This window comes from Mchenga conophoros, linkage group LG4, assembly GCF_057382185.1.
Source record: "Mchenga conophoros isolate Kocher_MC1m ecotype Shallow Benthic linkage group LG4, M_conophoros_male_GT1.1, whole genome shotgun sequence".
NCBI lineage: Eukaryota > Metazoa > Chordata > Actinopteri > Cichliformes > Cichlidae > Mchenga > Mchenga conophoros.
In genome coordinates, this window is record NC_140529.1 from 18,321,264 (window position 1) to 18,339,418 (window position 18,155).

The 18,155-nt window shown below is 40.7% G+C and overlaps 1 protein-coding gene across 2 annotated transcripts in view; it reads left to right on the forward strand.

Moving 5' to 3' along the window:
* Positions 1–18,155, forward strand: part of mgat5b (alpha-1,6-mannosylglycoprotein 6-beta-N-acetylglucosaminyltransferase B) — a 69,691-nt gene that overhangs the window by 38,295 nt on the left and 13,241 nt on the right. For both annotated transcript variants that reach the window (XM_085270772.1, XM_085270773.1), the window contains exons 9-14: positions 8,130–8,261; positions 10,895–11,028; positions 12,485–12,615; positions 15,797–15,952; positions 16,143–16,289; positions 16,408–16,524. In XM_085270772.1, coding sequence (XP_085126898.1) covers positions 8,130–8,261; positions 10,895–11,028; positions 12,485–12,615; positions 15,797–15,952; positions 16,143–16,289; positions 16,408–16,524 — 817 coding nt within the window. The remainder of the gene's footprint in view (positions 1–8,129; positions 8,262–10,894; positions 11,029–12,484; positions 12,616–15,796; positions 15,953–16,142; positions 16,290–16,407; positions 16,525–18,155) is intronic.

Here is an 18,155-nt window from a genome sequence, read left to right on the forward strand (position 1 = left end):
TCAGAATCGGCCTGCCAAAGACTCCAATCTGGCCCACTGGAAATTGTGAAGGATGGCATCGATTTGTGACTTCTAAATGTATTTTCATAAGTGTTACAGCTTGTCCTCCTGATAAAGTCCCACATGACCATTCATACTGCACTAAAGTAACTAAGTGATAGATAAACATTGAAATGTTTTTTTCTCTTTTTTAATCGTTTGTCCACAATAAAAATAAGAACATTTTCTATGAATTAACAAAAACCTCCAGCTACCAGAACTTTTTCTGTAATTTTATTAATCTACTTCAGGGATATTTCCTCAATGTAGTAAAGCAGCATTTCTCTATTAGGTAGAAAAAACTCGGACGTACTGTTAAAATTGCACCTCAGTGTAAAATGAATTTGACAACCCTGATCTAATGCGATGAAATGAATAACTGATGGCAACTGATGCGGACAAGGTTAAAAATCAGTGCAACCTGCGGAGAAACAGAGGCTTAGAAACCCGAGCTGTTAATTCTCGTTACATATTTTCACTGAATTTTTTAAAGGCCAAACCAGATTTGAACAGATTTTCCCACAGATTTTTATGTCCCTAGACATCCATGGCTGTTATAATTTTTGCAGCACGAGGACACTTTCAAGAAGAATACGTTCGCTTGTGATTTTGACAGCTCAAAGTACGCCAAGAATAAAAAGTGTGGGTTTAAAATAAATAAATAAATAAATAAAATTAAAAATGGGGAGAAACCACAAGTGAGCTGCAGGATTTGGACTCAGCTGTTTTTTATTATTGATATTTTCCCCAGAAAAAAAAAACAACAGATGTTTAACAGTTTTATTTTTGCAGACTAGGAGAGAAAGTCATATTTATACATTCACACAGCTGTTCAACATGAATATGAGGAAAGTGTTTATTATGTGCCGTGACAGCCGCCATATTTTCATTAGCCGTTTGACAGACTCAGACAGTGCACATCAAAGTGGCACATCAGCTGTTTATGATCATAACAGAAACAACATCTGAGTATTTGTCTCCTCCTCCTGCCTCAAGTGGTTGATTAGCATGCCAGACCCCATTCCCCTCTGCCAGGCCAGCTTTACAGAGAGAGTGGCCCATGTCATTCCCCTCACACTGTGAGCCCTCTTCCCAGCTGCCCTGCAGCCCTTGGCAACCTCCTCGCTCGCAGGCTCGGCTCCTCATATGTGTCTGAAAATCTGCCTCAGCCAATTCCCCTCCCTGCTGGACATATGCACCCTTTAAGAAGTAGCACAATGTGACCGTGAAGTCTCTTTCCCTCGTTTGTTTCTCTGGCTCTCTTCCTTTCCCCAAACTGTTGATTTGTTATGGTGCCAGTGGCCAGCTGTGCAACAGAGAAATTGTGCCCAGTGGTGGTTGTCAAGAGGAGTAAATTTATGCAAGTCTTGCACCTTTGTTCTTCACTTTGCAGTGTTCCTTTTATGCCGTCCTTATCTCACAGCTTATTCGTGCTCTATGAAAGCTGAGTGGCCCATTAAAACCCAAATCTTCTTTGCAGTGCAGCTCAAATGCATTGTGCGTGTGCAAAACAATGTATGCAGAGATTATTTTATCTTATTTTTAAATGATATTATCCTTCTTATAATTATAAGTTGTCCAGATGTGATCTACATCTTTGTGCATATTCCTTCATTATGAAGAATGTGGCATGCAATTTTCTATAACTGCAACTGCATTTGAAGAATACTTCTATATTAGGAAGGCGTCACTGAGCATGCTCATGGATGTACCGCCTGCTTATGAGGTGGAAACAAAATTGTGTTAAACAAAATCTTGTTTTATGTTGTGTATGTTTGATAGTGGAGCTGTATATGATAGACTGCGGCTGCACAGACAGCACTTAGGGGGAATTCATCGGTGGCTTCGGTCTTTTCATGGGATTTGCTGCTAATCATGAAAAAAGATAAAACTAATGCCAGCCTTATCCTCTAATCTTGTGTGTGAGGGAGATGGAGAGAGTTGTTTGTGTACTAATGCGCGTACTGTATGCGAGTTACAGTATGTTTGCACTCTCATTTCCGCACTCCTAGGCCGTTAATGCACTTAAATCCCTCTACTCTTCTCTTAAAGTTTCCCTGGATTTGCATATATCCAATTAAACCTCTGAACAGCAGCGGCATTAGTGGATGTATGAGGAGCAGACTCGCATACAGCTCTGCACTCAGTCACTGTAATACATCTGCTCTCACATTAATGCAGGTCAGCATTACACTATGAGAGCCCATACAGGCCGTAATTCATACTGAAACTCCTGCAGTGAAATCTAAGAGACGTACTCATGCAAAGTACCAGTGAGTGAAACCACACGAAGCAGCGTGCAAATCTGTGGCTCAGTATGTGTGTATGTAGTGGCTATTATATAGAGTAAAAATTAATGTCACGGTTTTAAGTCATGCTAGGAGCACGGTCCTGTGACAGCAGTGTTGTTTAATTGACTAGTTGCGCACCACGTTTACCTCAGAGTGAAATATTTTGATTGTTGGCCTTTTTCGTGGAATTTGATACTCATTTTCATGCTCTAGCGCATGTTCACTATTCACTAGATAAAAGATGGAAAATGGTAAATGGCCTGTATTTATATAGCGCTTTACTAGTCCCTAAGGACCCCAAAGCACTTTACACATCCAGTCATCCACCCATTCACACACACATTCACACACTGGTGATGACAAGCTACATTGTAGCCACAGCCACCCTGGGGCGCACTGACAGAGGCGAGGCTGCCGGACACTGGCGCCACTGGGCCCTCTGACCACCACCAGTAGGCAACGGGTGAAGTGTCTTGCCCAAGAACACAACGACCGAGACTGTCTGAGCCGGGACTCGAACCAGCAACCTTCCAATTACAAGGCGAACTCCCAACTCTTGAGCCACAATCGATGGAGTGAGCCACCGTTTCAGGCGAGCCTCAAGCTGTTGTGTTTTGTATTTTGGCTGTCACCATGTTGAAACCAGGCGTGACGCTAAATCTAACTGAGACCTTTAAAGAATCTGTACACGCACACAGTTGAAACTGTACACCCATTTTTACCATGATGTAGTCAGATTTTTGATACTAAAGGGGATTATAATGTACAAAATGAGGTGGAAACTAGGATCTAAGTCCATAAACTCATCAGAAAAGCTTTTTCTAAGGTCATAGATCAAAGGAGCCAAGAGCTTGTACTCCATATAATTGAACTATTGTTCGCAACCTGCTGGCCGTCAGAAAGAATGCAGGTACAAGACGCTCCAGCGCTGGCTTCCCTTTTCAGACTCAGAAGCTTATGTACAGTTTTAACGTACAGTCAAATAGCTCTGATAGCATGACTGTAAATTTTTAGTTATTTTTGGTTATGATAGTTTACGCCATTAATGTGCACAGCAGAAATATTTAGTAGAAATCTCAGTTTTACCTCTTAACAGTGCTGATCTTAGAACAGCTATTAAGTTTTGAGTTGCAGTGCAGATTTTTCTTAATAATTATTTGAGTCTTCAGATTAAAAATAAATAAATTTTAGAAACACAATACAGTAGAAATATAATATTAAAAAAATATACACTTCATGACCACATAGATTCAAATAAGAATGATACAAAATTCAGTGTTATGGAGAAATGTTGAGGAAAACGTCCCATACATTTATATGGAGTTTGTTCGTTTTACAGTATTCTAATCTACTTAATGTCTTAAGTCTAACAAATAGTGTAGATTCACAGCTCAGGAAGTGACTCGTTTAACTTCAGTTAAGTTCCCTTGTGTTTACCTCCAAAAGTTTAATCTGTTCATCTGGACGTATCGTTTTTTTGTGGAAGAAACGTTTCGTCACTCATCCAAGTGACTTCTTCAGTCTCCCAGAATGCATCAGAATGCATCAAGACGTTCCTTTGTGTTTAGTTCCACTACAGTCTGTAAAGGTCCACTTTTGGGAATGTTGACATCAGTCGAGGCTTTTGATCACACCTTGAAATGTTCCTTAAATAAACAGTCACATCTGCTTCTAATTATGATGATATACAAAGTCTGAAATGCTCTACTTTTTATTTTGATTACACCTAACGCTATAATAATGGTCCACTCTTGCTAAAGCAAGAATGTACTGTATGTATGTGTACGGAGATGCCTCAGGAAGAAACTGAGGTCATTAGTTTCTCATATACATATCTTTCTTTCTACATAGCACTTTAATTCTTATTGTCTGCACTGAAGCACCGCAGCAATTTCCTAATGTTGTAAACCTCAACATCTGGCAATAAACCCATTCTGATTCTGATTCTGATTCTGATATACATATGATCTTATACATACAGCCCCATAGAAATGCATTAATGTTTAGATTTATGGCACCAGAGAAAAATGCAGAGAAACATTTGGTTTTTTTTTTCTTTCTTCTCTTTTCTTTTTCTTTTTTTTTTTTTTTTTAAATTACTTGAATTTCCATCTAAGCCACACTGAAGGTCAGACATGAACTAACAGATTGTATTCATGTCTTTACTGAACACGATATGACTCATAGTGCAGGGAAAAATTTCCATTCATTTCAGTTTATTTATATAGCGCCAAATGACGAGAACAACAGTTGTCTCAAGGAACTTTATATTGTTATGTAAAGCAATGATGCAGAGAAATGAGGAGAAATCCATGCAGTAGAACCTCACTACACTCGAACATTTCCTGTAGCCGTTTAAGAAACATGAAGATGAATTTTGGTTCATTCCTTGTCCAAAAGTCCAAGCAATCACTTTTAAAAAAGGGTCAACATGGTCAGATACCTGCACTGGTAGGAAGTGATGAAATGAAGTCTGACACCGAATAGACACGCAGCTCAAAGAAACCAGCATCGCAGGCAGACGAGTTGCTACGGAGCTTCATGAGTGAACCTGTGAACAAGCTTTATGTTGTTATTGTCATTGTGTGTTAGTCATGTTTACAGACATCATCCTCAGCTCTCTCTTGGTTTTCATGAATCTGTGAAATGCCTCACAATCTATTTAGTATCTGAAAAGTTTACTTTATTGTACATTTGTTGCCTGATTATGGTTTTGGTGGATTCTATCCACCGGGCTGCATACTTCAATTGAAGGAGTATAGAGTGAAAACACAGCTTTAGTGAAACAGCCTTTTGTTTGTGTAAGCACCAACTTGCTTGGGTGTGTATCATCGACTGATGAAACTGCAGTTTAAGTATCGCTGGCTGACCCTCTCCTGCTCATTATTCCCGTCCACTGTTGAGGAACCAGCTGCCACGCTGGTTTCCACAAGGCTGCCGTGCTGACTAAATATGTTCTCTGTCCAAAGAAAGATCGATGGCTCTTGTTATGCAGGTATTTGTGTGTATGTGTATGCTGCGTTGTGCGTTATTTGCTTCTGAGCCAGGTAGTAAAAGAATGGTGAAATGTAAGGTCATGGATTTGACTCCAACTGCTAACAATTTTATTTTTCTCAAAGAAATGCTTAAAACTTGTTTCACCAGACCGGTCAGCCTTTTATTGGTACTTCAGTGGGTTTTCTTTTAGTGCCATTTTAATCACACATGATCTTTAGAAATAGATTTTCATTGCTTTTGTTCACTTTGATGACAGGCATCATGTAGGAAGAAAGAGCTTTGAGATGCTTATTATTGTTCAAATCTTAAAGATTGCATTTTGTGTGTTTGCCATTGACCTAAGGTGGGCTTTCAATTAAAGGATTTTTATTCATTGGTCTTCACATACACATGCATTTCACTACTTCTGAGAAAATGTTTTGTGTTTAGTGCCGTCATATTGAGTTGTACAGAAGTAATTTATTGACTGACTGACAGGGGCGACTGCTTGCTCTGGTGTTTCTGATTTTCTTTTGATGGCACATAAAAGGCTAGTGCGTTTCTAACCTGCATCTATGTTCTTTTCATCTGTTGAGATTGCATTTGGAGCCAGAAGGCGCATACCAGTATGAAGACCAGAGAAATGATTGTGCCAGGAAAGAGTTCATCTTGGCGAACCACAGCAAAGGGAATCATGTATAAAACATAAACTGTCCTGCATCAACAACAGTTCTCTGGAAGTGATGATTATGCTGGAGCTTATCCCAGCTGCCATAGGGCGGTCAGACCATTCACACCTCTGGGCCATTTTAGAATGACCTGTTAACTTAACCCCACTAACTGCATGTCTTTGGGAGTCTGAGTACCCGGAGAGAACCCACACAGACACGGGGAGAACATACATGAATGAATATTTTACTTTCTTACTGAAAGGGAGACAGGCGCCCCCTTTAACAACGATCCTCAAAGGATGACTAAATGTCACCATTGCATCACAGAGCTATTTAACCAAATAATGACTTAATTTTCTTTTAACATTTATCTGTTGCAAAATAGCTAAAGGAGCTAGTTGAGGTTGTTCGCGCTTCTGATTAGGATGCCTCCTAAAGGCTTTCAAAGATTTTTTTTTTTTTTTTTTTGGCATGTCCCACTGGGAGGATGCCCCAGAGCGATCCCAGGACACACTGTCTGGGGAACAACTTGGTGATTGGATGGATGACTGAAAGAGGTGGCAAGGGTGAGAGAAATCTGTGATTCTGTGCTTCTTCCCCGCAATCTGAATAGATGGATTAGTGCTGCAGGACTGAGCATTAAAATGTCTGTGTATAAAATAGACAAGTTTTTGTCTCATTATGCTTTGTTCTCAAATATATCTGTCAAAAGTAATCAAGAAAAATCTGCTCTCACTGGACTGTAACAAATATAAAGCTGAACAGGATTATTGATGAATTCAAGAGACAAATGTGTCAAAACTTGATCTGATTACATTTGTAAGGTGAATGGTTAGTTTTATTCTATTGTACCATTTCATTTTAAAAGATATATATTTAGATTTGTGTGTGTGTGTCTGTCTGTCTGTCTGTCTGTCTGTCTGTCTAGTCTGGGATGAATATAGAATGCATACCCGAGTATCTTATACCAGAGTTTATTCTCTCAGCAAACTGCCTTCAGATGGTTTCATGTCACATTATCCTGACAGGCAGTGAGATCTCTTTAGTATACAGATGATTTTACAAATCTTCACATCCAATTACACTGTCTTTTTTTTCTTCCGCGCTGTTTTGTACTGTGGCGTCGGTCTTCAGAACTGCCGAAGTTTGACGAAATGGATCTTTCCTTTTGTAATGAAAATAGGCGCGCTTAATTGCTTTTTTTCTCGAACAAAGTGCAACCTTGATCCCAGCTGAAAGCCGGGTGCTCTGAAGTTAGATAGCACTTTGTGATAGCAGACACCAAATTTACATCTTCTGTCTTTCCTTTTCCAAAAGGCTCTTTTGTAATTGCCATTCTCCGATTTTATTTAAGCCTGATTTTTGTGTTTTATTTATTTATATTCAGGCAGCAGATTTTTCATATCAAGGCTGATCAAGCTGCAGAATAGCAGAATGACAGGCATCTTAATGTGGTGCAGACATTTAAAAATACAGACAGAAGGTGTGCACGTTAAGGCTGAAGGTAAAAGATCTGAAGCCCCTCATCATCATGAGTATGGCAGATTGCACATGCGTAATGCAACCACCCCTTCATAGGTGTCGAATGAATGTGGTGTTTGCTTTGGGTAATATGTGTGCTTTGGTGTGTGAGCTGGAACAAGCCTGCAGACAAACTGGGTGGCTCCCCACTGCGAGACGTTGCTCCCTGGTAGTGCTAAATTCTTTGTTGTATGCTTGAATAGCTGCGCCGTCTCACCGAGAGCGCTGACATGCTTCACGACGTGATTGGGCTCTTTCATTCACTCTCTCTTCCTCTCACTCATGCACACATCTTTGCCATCTTATAAGCTCGAAGTTTCCTCTGCAGGAATATTACTGGAGCTGCAGTGCTTTCTGGGAGCCGGCTTCTTATTATTTTTTGATTAGTTTAGTTAGCAAGGATACTTTAACACAAAGGAGAATTTCAGAGAACTGAAAGGAAAAAAAATACATCATGGGAAAACATGATGAAAGAAGGCAATATTGGAAAACATCAGCAGAAGAAATGCTGCGGTTAGCTACAGGACAGTGTTGGTGAAATGTCCAAAACTTTGTTATTTGTGCCAACTCTCGTGGGTTTTAATTTGTTTGGCTCAGTGTGATGATGAAAGCCCATCTGACCTGTGTGCAGGTTTTTGGGTGTACCTCCAGGAAGAGGAAGCTGCCCACTGACGGGACCTCTGCCCTTTGACCTCATCTACACAGACTACCATGGTTTGCAGCAAATGAAGCAGCTCATGGGTCTTTCACTGAGGAAGCACAAGTCAGTTCTTTATGCTTTATTTTTCTGTGTCTATCAAAATATTAATTTCTGTTTATTTACCAAGATCTGAGGGCAGGCGGGTGGGGGGGGGGGTCTCCTGTTGGTTAACAGAAATTTAAACACCGATCAAGGAGCCCCGGGTTCACTCCCTACAGTGGGGGAAATAATTATTTGATCCCCTGCTGAAATTGTAAGTTTGCTCACTTTCAAAGAAATGAACAGTCTCTAATTTTTATGATAGTTTTCATTCAAGGACAGAGACGGGATATCAATGAAAAATCCAGTGAAAGCTAATTACATAAAAGTTATACACCAACACGGGCAAGACCAAAGACCTGTCAGAGGGTGTCAGGGCTGGAATGAGCTACAAGACCATCAGGAAGAAGCTTGGTGAGAAAATGACAACTAGTGCGATTATTTGGAAATGTGGAAAAAACCCAAAATGATCATCAATCACCCTCGGCCGGGTGTACATACATAATCTTGCTTCTTGTGGTGATGATGATCATTTGAAAGGTGGTGGATAAGCCCAAAACTGGAGGAGCTGTTATTGATCCTAAGGCAGTTGGGACCACAGTCACCAACGTTGGTAACAAACTACGCTGTAATGGACTGAAATCTTACATCATGCACATGGTTCCCCTGCTAAAGAAGGCACATCAACAGGCCCACCTTAAGTTTGGGAGTGAATTAAATGACTTAGACTTGGGAGAAAGTGCTGTGGTCAGATGAAACCAAAATCAAGCTCGCTGGCATCAACTTGATCTGCCGTGAAGAGAAATGCAGAGTATGGCTCAAAGAACACCATCCCCACAATCAAACATGGAGGTGGAAACTGGCTTTGGGGCTGTTTTTCTGCTAAGAGTACAGGATAACTTCACTGTATTGAGAGGCCAAAATAAGATGGAAAAGTTTGGATGAGAACCTCCTCCCATCAGCCACAACACAGAAGACAGAACAATGACCCAACAAAGGAGTGTCTAAAGAAGAAGCACATTAAGGTCGTGGAGTGGTCTAGCCAGTCTCCAGACCTTAATCCATTAGAAAATCTGTGGAGGGAGCTAAAGCTTTGAGTTGCCAAGCAACAGCAAAGAAATCTAAGAGATTTAGAGAGCTTCTGTAAAGAGGAGCGGACCAAAATCCCTCCTGAGATGGTTACAAACCTGGTGAGAAACGTTTTTACCACTGTGCTGGCCAACAAGAGTTTCTTCACCAAGTACTAAGTTATGTTATGTTTGGGGATCAAATACTTATTTAAATTACATGCAAATCAATGTATACCTTTTATGTAATGTTCATTTTTTCTGAATTTTTTGATATTCTGCCTTTCTCCATTAAAATCAAACTGCCATGAAATTAGAGACTGTCCATTTCTTTGTCAGTGACAAACGTACAAATTCAGCAGAGCATCAAAGGACAGTAAATGCAGTTGGCAAAGTTTTTGTCCTTGTCTTCCAGCTTTGCAGTGCTGAAGCAGTCATGGTATACAAGTGAATCCTCAATTTTTAAACCAAACAGGCGATAAAAAAAACAGCTTTCAATGCAAATTGCAAATTTCGTCACAAAATTGATTAATGAAAAAGGAAACAAAAACAAAACACTCAAGCTATAGTTGTATGTAAATGATGACAATCATCTGGGCTTTTTCATCCCATATTTTACTCTGAATGCATAAGAGGACAAGGGTGTTGTATTTATGAAATAAGTGGGTAGCACCCAGACACATTTCACAGCAATGAATGTTGATTCTGCTGCATTTTGAGAATTCTCAAATCAAAAGCCGACGCTGATTCCAGTCAGCATCAGTTCAAGGTCGGCTGATCGACCAATAGTCCTCTCCTGACAAAGTGACAGGCCAATACTTTGATTGCCTCTCCAGCCCTGACACTGATTAGAGATGCAAGCTATTGATAAAACGTCTCCAATTTCATTACATCGAACTGCTTCTTCCACTTCCCAGTGTGAATATTTACACCGAATAAAGTGCTGATGAGTAATTCTCTCCTCTTTAGCTTGTCATTGTTAGCTAAATGTTCTATTTCAGTTTGATCTTAGAGGACAATAATTATTTTGTTTTTCTGTTGATGCAGTCAAAGCGGTGTAATGTTTATCCACTCACTGCTGCTTTGACATTATCAGAGAGAACCTGACGCATTTTCTAGTCAAAGCCCTGCACATGGAAAAAAAAAGCCTCGCCCTAAAATTGATTTCTTCAGATTCTGGCCAGGATGGACCAATACCATATCATGATCCGTTACAGCAGCGTGTCCTGTGGTGGCTGTAAAACAAGTCTATTATTTAAGCTCCTATTGTCTCACCTTGAGGCGTGTGTGATCTCTGCTTATTGGGGGTGATGGCTGGGGACGTGGACATCTATCACTACTGACAGCTTTACAAACCAAGACTCTGACACCCAGACTGTGTTAGAGTACTCAGACTAGCTCCCATAACTCAAAATTAGATTTTTTTTCTTCATGTTTCTCTAGACTCAATCTCACTGTATGCACATGTGCTGTTCTGGCAAAGTACAAAAGGCTAAATGTATTGTTTTTCACTCAGCTAGAGGAGACAAATAAATGCGAGAGACAGCTTTGTTCTAATTCAGGCTAATTGTATCTCTTATTTTGTCCCAGATGCCACATAAGAGTGATTGATACCTTCGGTACAGAGCCTGCCTACAACCACGAGGAGTATGCAACTCTGCATGGCTACAGGACGAACTGGGGTTACTGGAACCTTCATGGCCAGCAGTACATGACCATGTTCCGTATGTGGGCTGCTTATTTCTCTACGATCTTTGTTCTCACTGAGATTGAGTCTAAAGTCAACGTCTGCTTGAATTTACAGATGCTTTAAGTTGTTTTGATGCACATATGTGTGTGATATATACACTCATGAACCCTTTATTAGATACACCTGTTCAACTTGTTGTTACTGCAAAATAGTTAATCAACCAATCACATGGCAGTAACTCTACTTGGACTTTTCTTCACAAGCATCTCCAGAGAATAGTCCAAAAAAGAGAAAATATCCAGTAGTCCTCCGGGGCAAAATATCTTGTTGATGTTAGAATAGAATGACTAGATTGCTATGAGCTAATAGGGAGGCAACAGTAACTTAAGTAACCCCTTGTTACACCCAAGGTATACACAACAGCATCTCTGAATTCACAAATCATCAAACCTTGGACATGGGCCCACATAAGATGCCCCTCCTGTCAGCTAAGAACAGAAAACTGAGGCTACCCTACACAAATCTCTGGGGAATGTTTACAGGATCTTGTTGAATCTGTGCCCTGAAGAATTAATGTAGTTCAGAAAGCAAGTGAGCCGAACCCAGTACTAGCAAGGCGTACCTAATACAGTGTCCAGTGAGTTAATGTTTTAAACTTAAAATGTGAGCACACCATGAGCTAATAAAGACCTCAGGTTGTCACAGGCGAGCCTTTACAGCAGCAGGCAGGAAACTAATCAGTACAGCTGGGCCTGCACAGATGTGTAATACCTCCTGTGTGGGATGCAGACACACACATACCCACAAAGACCCAAACATAAAGGTGCAAAAACACAAGCACACACACGCACATTCATGACACTTTTGGTGAAAATTGTAGCAAAAGAAACTTTCTGATGTTTGTCTCCAATTAATTCAGTGACAATGAGCAAAACCGTCTGTAGCCAAAACACTTGCTGTTATCACAAAGTCTTATACCAAAAGTTGTCAGCTTTAATTGAGTTTCTGAAAAATACAGTTTCTTTGCAAATCCCCGCTGCAGCAGACTTCCTTTGTGACTGCTAGCATTCATGCTGCTTGACTTCCTGAAAGTGGACAGCTGTGGGGACATTATAGCAGCGGTTTTGTGCAGCTTACTGAAATAATGAAGTTGCACTGTCATCATCGACCGCGCAGATGTGACTCATCAAGTCGCCCGATCAGGAGTTAACAGCATCATACAAGAGAAGCATCCTCAACCCCAGCGAGTGCACCATTTCCTGCGTTTCCCTTTAGTCCACCAGATTAATGTAATAACAAATTGCTGAGAAAAACAATGAGCTTCGCTTCCCCTGAATTCCTGCCACACTCTTTTGTTCTGTACCGTCCACGTGCACAGCACCACAAATCTTCACAGCAGCTGCACTTTGGCTACCTTTTTATTTATTTGTTTGACTCTTGTAATGGACTTGAAACACTGTATTGCCAATTATTTTGTTTGTCCTTGGCAGCCCACACTCCAGACAACTCTTTTATGGGTTTTGTGGCAGAGGAGCTGAATGAGACAGAGAGACTGAATATTCAGAAGAACAAGGTTAAAAACATGGCTGTTGTATATGGCAAAGAAGCCAACATGTGGAAGGTCAGTATATCCAGCACAAGCATCAGTACACAAATAGCAAGTGTCTAATCCACAGGAGGAGAAAAAGAATATTACATCTTGATTCATACCATGTAATAATTTTTGTTCCTAAATGTGAAATATATTTTACACTGTATAATGGAGGCACTTCAGATTTGATAAAACTCCAAAATATGATACTTTTTTAGAACCTCTAAATATCGCTTTCCTTTTTCTGTCAAACACCCACTAGGTTTTACATTTCCTGCAAACAATTTCCTCCTCCAGGAATCAGGCCTGAAGTGTGATGCTGCAGGAACAATAGCTTTTGTTTAGAGTAAATTTTCCCTCCGAGCTGCTGCCAAGGCTGCTCCTTCTCTCTGTAACTTTGAAGCGTGTTGCAGCCTCCCTCAAGGTTTGTTTTACTTGAGTCTGGCTGCAGCTTTTGTACCTACACTGCCATGGCGCTCCCTGTTTTCTCAGAACAACTTGAGTTGCAGAAACAGAAAGATTGCTTTGTAGGAACCAGTAGTATTGGAATCTCCCCAGACAGAGAAAACCCCCTCATTGAGAACAGCCTCTTCTTCCAACTCAATTTTGAGGTTCACTTTAGAGAGTTGGACTTCTAAAGGTTCTATGAGAAGAAGCTTGACTAATGCTTTGCTATTCTTTTTGCTCCATACTGGCCTCCCTCGTTTCACTTCTCCCCTGCTTGCTTGTGGTGTCGCTCTGTGCTGTTCTGTCATTTCATGATGCATCTTTGATGGCTCCACACAGCTTCAAGTAAGTAGACCTCTTTTTTTACTTAACTCGATGCCAAATTTAAATCAAGTCTTCTTCCTAGAATTTATGTTGCCAAAAGTTGCTTTAAAAGAGCCATTTCTGCAGAAATCACTTCAAAATGAACAACGCCAGTAAATAGTGCTGTGCAAAAGTCTTGAACCAGCCTGCTTTTCTTTCGAATTTGCTAAGAGAATAGGAAAGAGCTACAGTGCCTTATTGAAACAGGCAACCATACATAGCAGTACAGTATATAAGGCAAAGTCAATATTTTGTATGACTGCCTTTATTCTTCAACACAGTCTGAGCTCTTTTTGGCAGTCTTCACGAATAGTTCTCCAGGCTTCCTGAAGGACATTCAAAGCTCTTCTTTGGATCTCGGCTGCTTTTTGTTCTGTTCTCTGTCATCATGGCCCAGGCTCTAGGGAAGCCAATCCATGACTGATAGTCCATTGTTTGTTTTTCTCTTCAGGTGTGCTCTTACTGCATGATGGATCATGTCTGTTTTAATAATTGCATCAGTTTCAATCAGATCCTTACTGGCTGACATGCAGGCCAAAACCATGACAGAAGCTCCCCTGTGTTTTATAGATGGCTGTGGACGCTCACTGCTGTACCTCCTGACCACATCCTTATATACTGATTATTTTCAGTCCAGTTCTTGTGTAATTTGACTTGCCTCAGTCCTTTCACCCTTCCACTGAGACCATTTCTGATGAGGCTTCAGTGAACAGTAAATGAATCAACAGATGTCTGTGTGTCTCAGATCCTGCGTCAGGTCTCTGCTGGAGAAAGGACATGACTTTCAAATACTCTTCTTAGTTTTATTTAGCCTGCAATGTCTTCTTTTGTCCTCTACTTGTCAAGTTTCATCAGATTTCTTTTAAGGACACTTTGCACACCATGTTGAGTTTTGCCTGGTTTGGAAATCACCCTGTTATCACTGCATTTTTAAAAAAAATTCAATTAAAGAAATGGGAACAAACTATGTGTTCATACAACAGGCCACCAGTAACAAAAGATATGATTTAAAATTGGTTGTTTGCCAAGTTGTCTATTATTTTTAAGCACAACATGGGTTCATCTCTTGATTTAAGTGCATTTTTTATGTTTCAGTGATTCAGAGATCATTGTTAATTTGCTTAAATACAAAATATTGTTCTGAAAATGATCAGCTACAAGGACTGGACTGAAAATAAATTACAAGGCAGCCAATGTCCAAAGAAAAACTTTGAAAGACCTTCAGAACTATTGCTCAATAACACAATAGTACAAGAAAATCTGGCGCCTTGAAAGCAAAATATGAAGAAATATTTTGCTACGGACCTTTGTATATTACTCTAATCTCTTCCAATATATTTTAAACATGCAGAGACATGCAATATACCATCCTATGAAATTCATCAATTCATGAAGTTTTGTCAGTTGACTTTATTTTTAATCGGGACAGCCGGCTACAGTTTGAACTCACAAGTCGCCCACAGCTGCAGTTGTGAGTGAGAGATTAAACCGCAAACCTTTTCATCTTTCAAGTCTGCAGGCTTTGATTTTTTTGATGGTTATTATTATCACTTTCTGTAAAAGGAACTGTTTTCATCACCTCATTGCTTTAAAAGAAAAAAAGGAAAGAAAGAAAGCCTGCAATGAATAATGAGCAGTAACACTTAGTTGACATTTATAAATGATTTATGCCTCAAAGACATAGCTTTAGTAAATTATTCATAACATTCCCTCAGAAAAAAACTTTTTAAGATAAACCAATTTAGTTTTTCTCAATAAAACTATTCAAGCAAATTATCCCCACGGGGAAACGCAGAGGATACAGTATGCCCTGCTTTCAGTCTTTCATGTTCCTTCAAAATTCCAAAGGTACAGAGTGATTTTTAGTTGCCAAGGTGATGGTGTTACTACTAGTATGGAGAGACTTGGCTCATTAGTCTGCTTTTAGCAGCCTCATTTCCATCAACCAGTACTTGTGCTCAGGTTGGGGTGATACTCTAGACTCTGTAACACATCTAGGTTTCCAAGCTGCTGTGTGTGTAATTGTAAGGTCATATTTGAGTGATTTAAGGTGTGCAAAGTATTTAGGCATAACACCTTAGCAGAGGATGTATGTACTGAACATTTAAACAAAAAAAAAACAACAACAAAAAAACCCCACAATTATACAAAGTTTCTAAATACTCAAAATGGTTACAGGTAATCTTATAACCAGCTGCAACGTGTGCCGATAACAAGGCTTAGTTAAAACTCAATAAAATGGATTTGAAGTACTGTGGGGATAAAACCGCGAATTTAAATGCAAATGCAGTTCACCGACCTTTTTTTAGTGTTTGCACAGTCAAATTCATAATTCATACATTCATTTTTCATTTCTTGTCTTTAAGCGCTTCATTTTGCTTCCCTCTTGTTTGTGTTCAAGGGTAAGGAAAAATTTCTGGCAATCCTGCACCGCCACATGGAGATCCACGGGACTGTGTACTACGAGGCACAGCGTCCCCCAGAGGTGCCCGCCTTCGTCAAGAATCACGGCCTGCTGCCTCAGCAGGAACTTCAGCAGCTCCTCAGAAAGGCCAAGGTGCGCTTGCAATATCGACACGTCTGAGCTCTGAAAAAGCGTCAATGTTTGCGCACAGTTTCTGTATCCCAGTGGACTGGCGAAAACTTCCTGCTTTTGTAGAGTTGGAAAAGGGATTGATCTGATCAGGGTGTGAGCAGCTCTGTGTAAACACTCACAATCTGCTGATCTTTGTTGTATTCCGCACTAGTTATTCATCGGATTTGGCTTCCCGTACGAAGGTCCCGCCCCTTTGGAGGCAATAGCCAACGGCTGCATCTTCCTGCAGCCAAAGTTTAACCCTCCTCACAGCTCTCTCAATCACGAGTTCTTCAGAGGGAAGCCCACATCGAGGGAGGTAGAAACTCACAATGTTTGACTTTTTAAAAATATACAGAAGACAGTTATGCTGTCTGATCTTAGCCGTGTTTATTGCCGGAAAGATTATTAATATATTCCACTTGTGCCTCCCTCAGGTATCCTCTCAGCATCCCTACGCGGAGCAGTACATTGGCAGACCGCATGTCATCACTATTGACTTCAATAACTCCGAGGAGTTTGACGCAACCATCCGTGAAATCATGAGGATCAATGTGCGTTCATTTTTTTGTGGATGTGTGTGTGTTTGCCATCCAATCTTAACAGCACTCATTCAACAAAATAATGGTCTTCTTATATTGTAGTCCACCATGCTACTCACTGCTGCATACTACCATACTGAGGTGAAAGTATAATTTACTCTTGCACACTTCACAGTGGGGTTTGACCCGCTTTTGAAGCCCTCTGAGTTTAATAGAGCTCTTAATCATGGCATCCGACGTTACAGCAAAATGCTTAGCTGGCTCCCGCTTTGCTCTCCACACTCCTAATTGCTTGAGATATTGAGCGGCTCAGTAGGTAAACTGTGCCCACACCTGAGTTTACGTGGCAGCGTTCCAGAGGCTAGCCCCACCGGCAGTACACATTGTCCACAGCAGATCTTATTAATCAATCGCACTGTGCTCAATCTGTCACCAGAACAACACAGAGCTACTGCCAAGCATCTCGCAGTTCCAAGACTCATGTGTGCCTCTACCTGTCAGGTGTGTTAAGCAGACCTTGTGTTGCCTGCTGATAGAGACAAAATAAAGTACCAGTTTTGGTATTGGTAAATGCTTTAAGTCCTAGGGGGACAAAAAAACAACACTAATCACATAAGATGAGGGAGTTTCAGTTAAAAATTTAAAAGCAGAAAGAGCAGAAGAAAACAGTTTTAGTTTTTTGTTTGCAACACGGTGGCATCATGGTTAGCACTATTACCTCACAGCGAGAAAGTTCTGAGTTCAATTCCACCATCAGGCCGGGGTCTTTCTGTGCAGAGGCGACCTGTCCAGAGTGTACCATGCCTCTCGCTCTGAGACAGCTGGATAGGCTCCAGCGCCCCCCACGACCCTGACAAGGATAAGCGGATGGATTTTGTTTGTTTTGTTGTTGTTGTTTTTTTACCCTCTACATATTTAATAAGACACGGGTTGAAATGGAAGTTAAAAAAAAAATAATCTGTTTACTAACCCATCAAACAAAACACTTTAAGAGAACTCCAAAATGTGTTTCATAACTTTTTTTAAAAGTGTGGTATTTTGGGTAATATACTTGAATCAGTTTTGGAACGCTGATGCGGTTTTCATGTCCTTATAATGCATATGAAGTTAGTGCCAACAGCCAAGCGTGAAGACTGAAAAGCAGCTTGGCTCTGTCACAAAATCTGCCTACTAACACCTCAAAAGTTTACTTATTAAGACATCACATCTTGTTTGTTATTATGCACACAAAAGCCAAAAATTGCTATTTTTCAACAGTGTCGGACTATTCCTTGATAGGAAGCAGTAACATCCCCCACTGGTTGCCTGGCAACAGGTCCCTTTGTTCACATTAGCAAAAAGAAACCTGTTTGAGTCTTTCTGACGGGCGATCGTGGCTCAAGAGTTGGGCGTTCGCCTTGTAATCGGAAGGTTGCCGGTTCGAGCCCCGGCTTGGACAGTCTTGGTCGTTGTGTCCTTGGGCAAGACACTTCACCCGTTGCCTACTGGTGGTGGTCAGAGGGCCCGGTGGCGCCAGTGTTCGGCAGCCTCGCCTCTGTCAGTGCGCCCCAGGGTGGCTGTGGCTACAATGTAGCTTGCCATCACCAGTGTGTGAATGTGTGTGTGAATGGGTGGATGACTGGATATGTAAAGCGCTTTGGGGT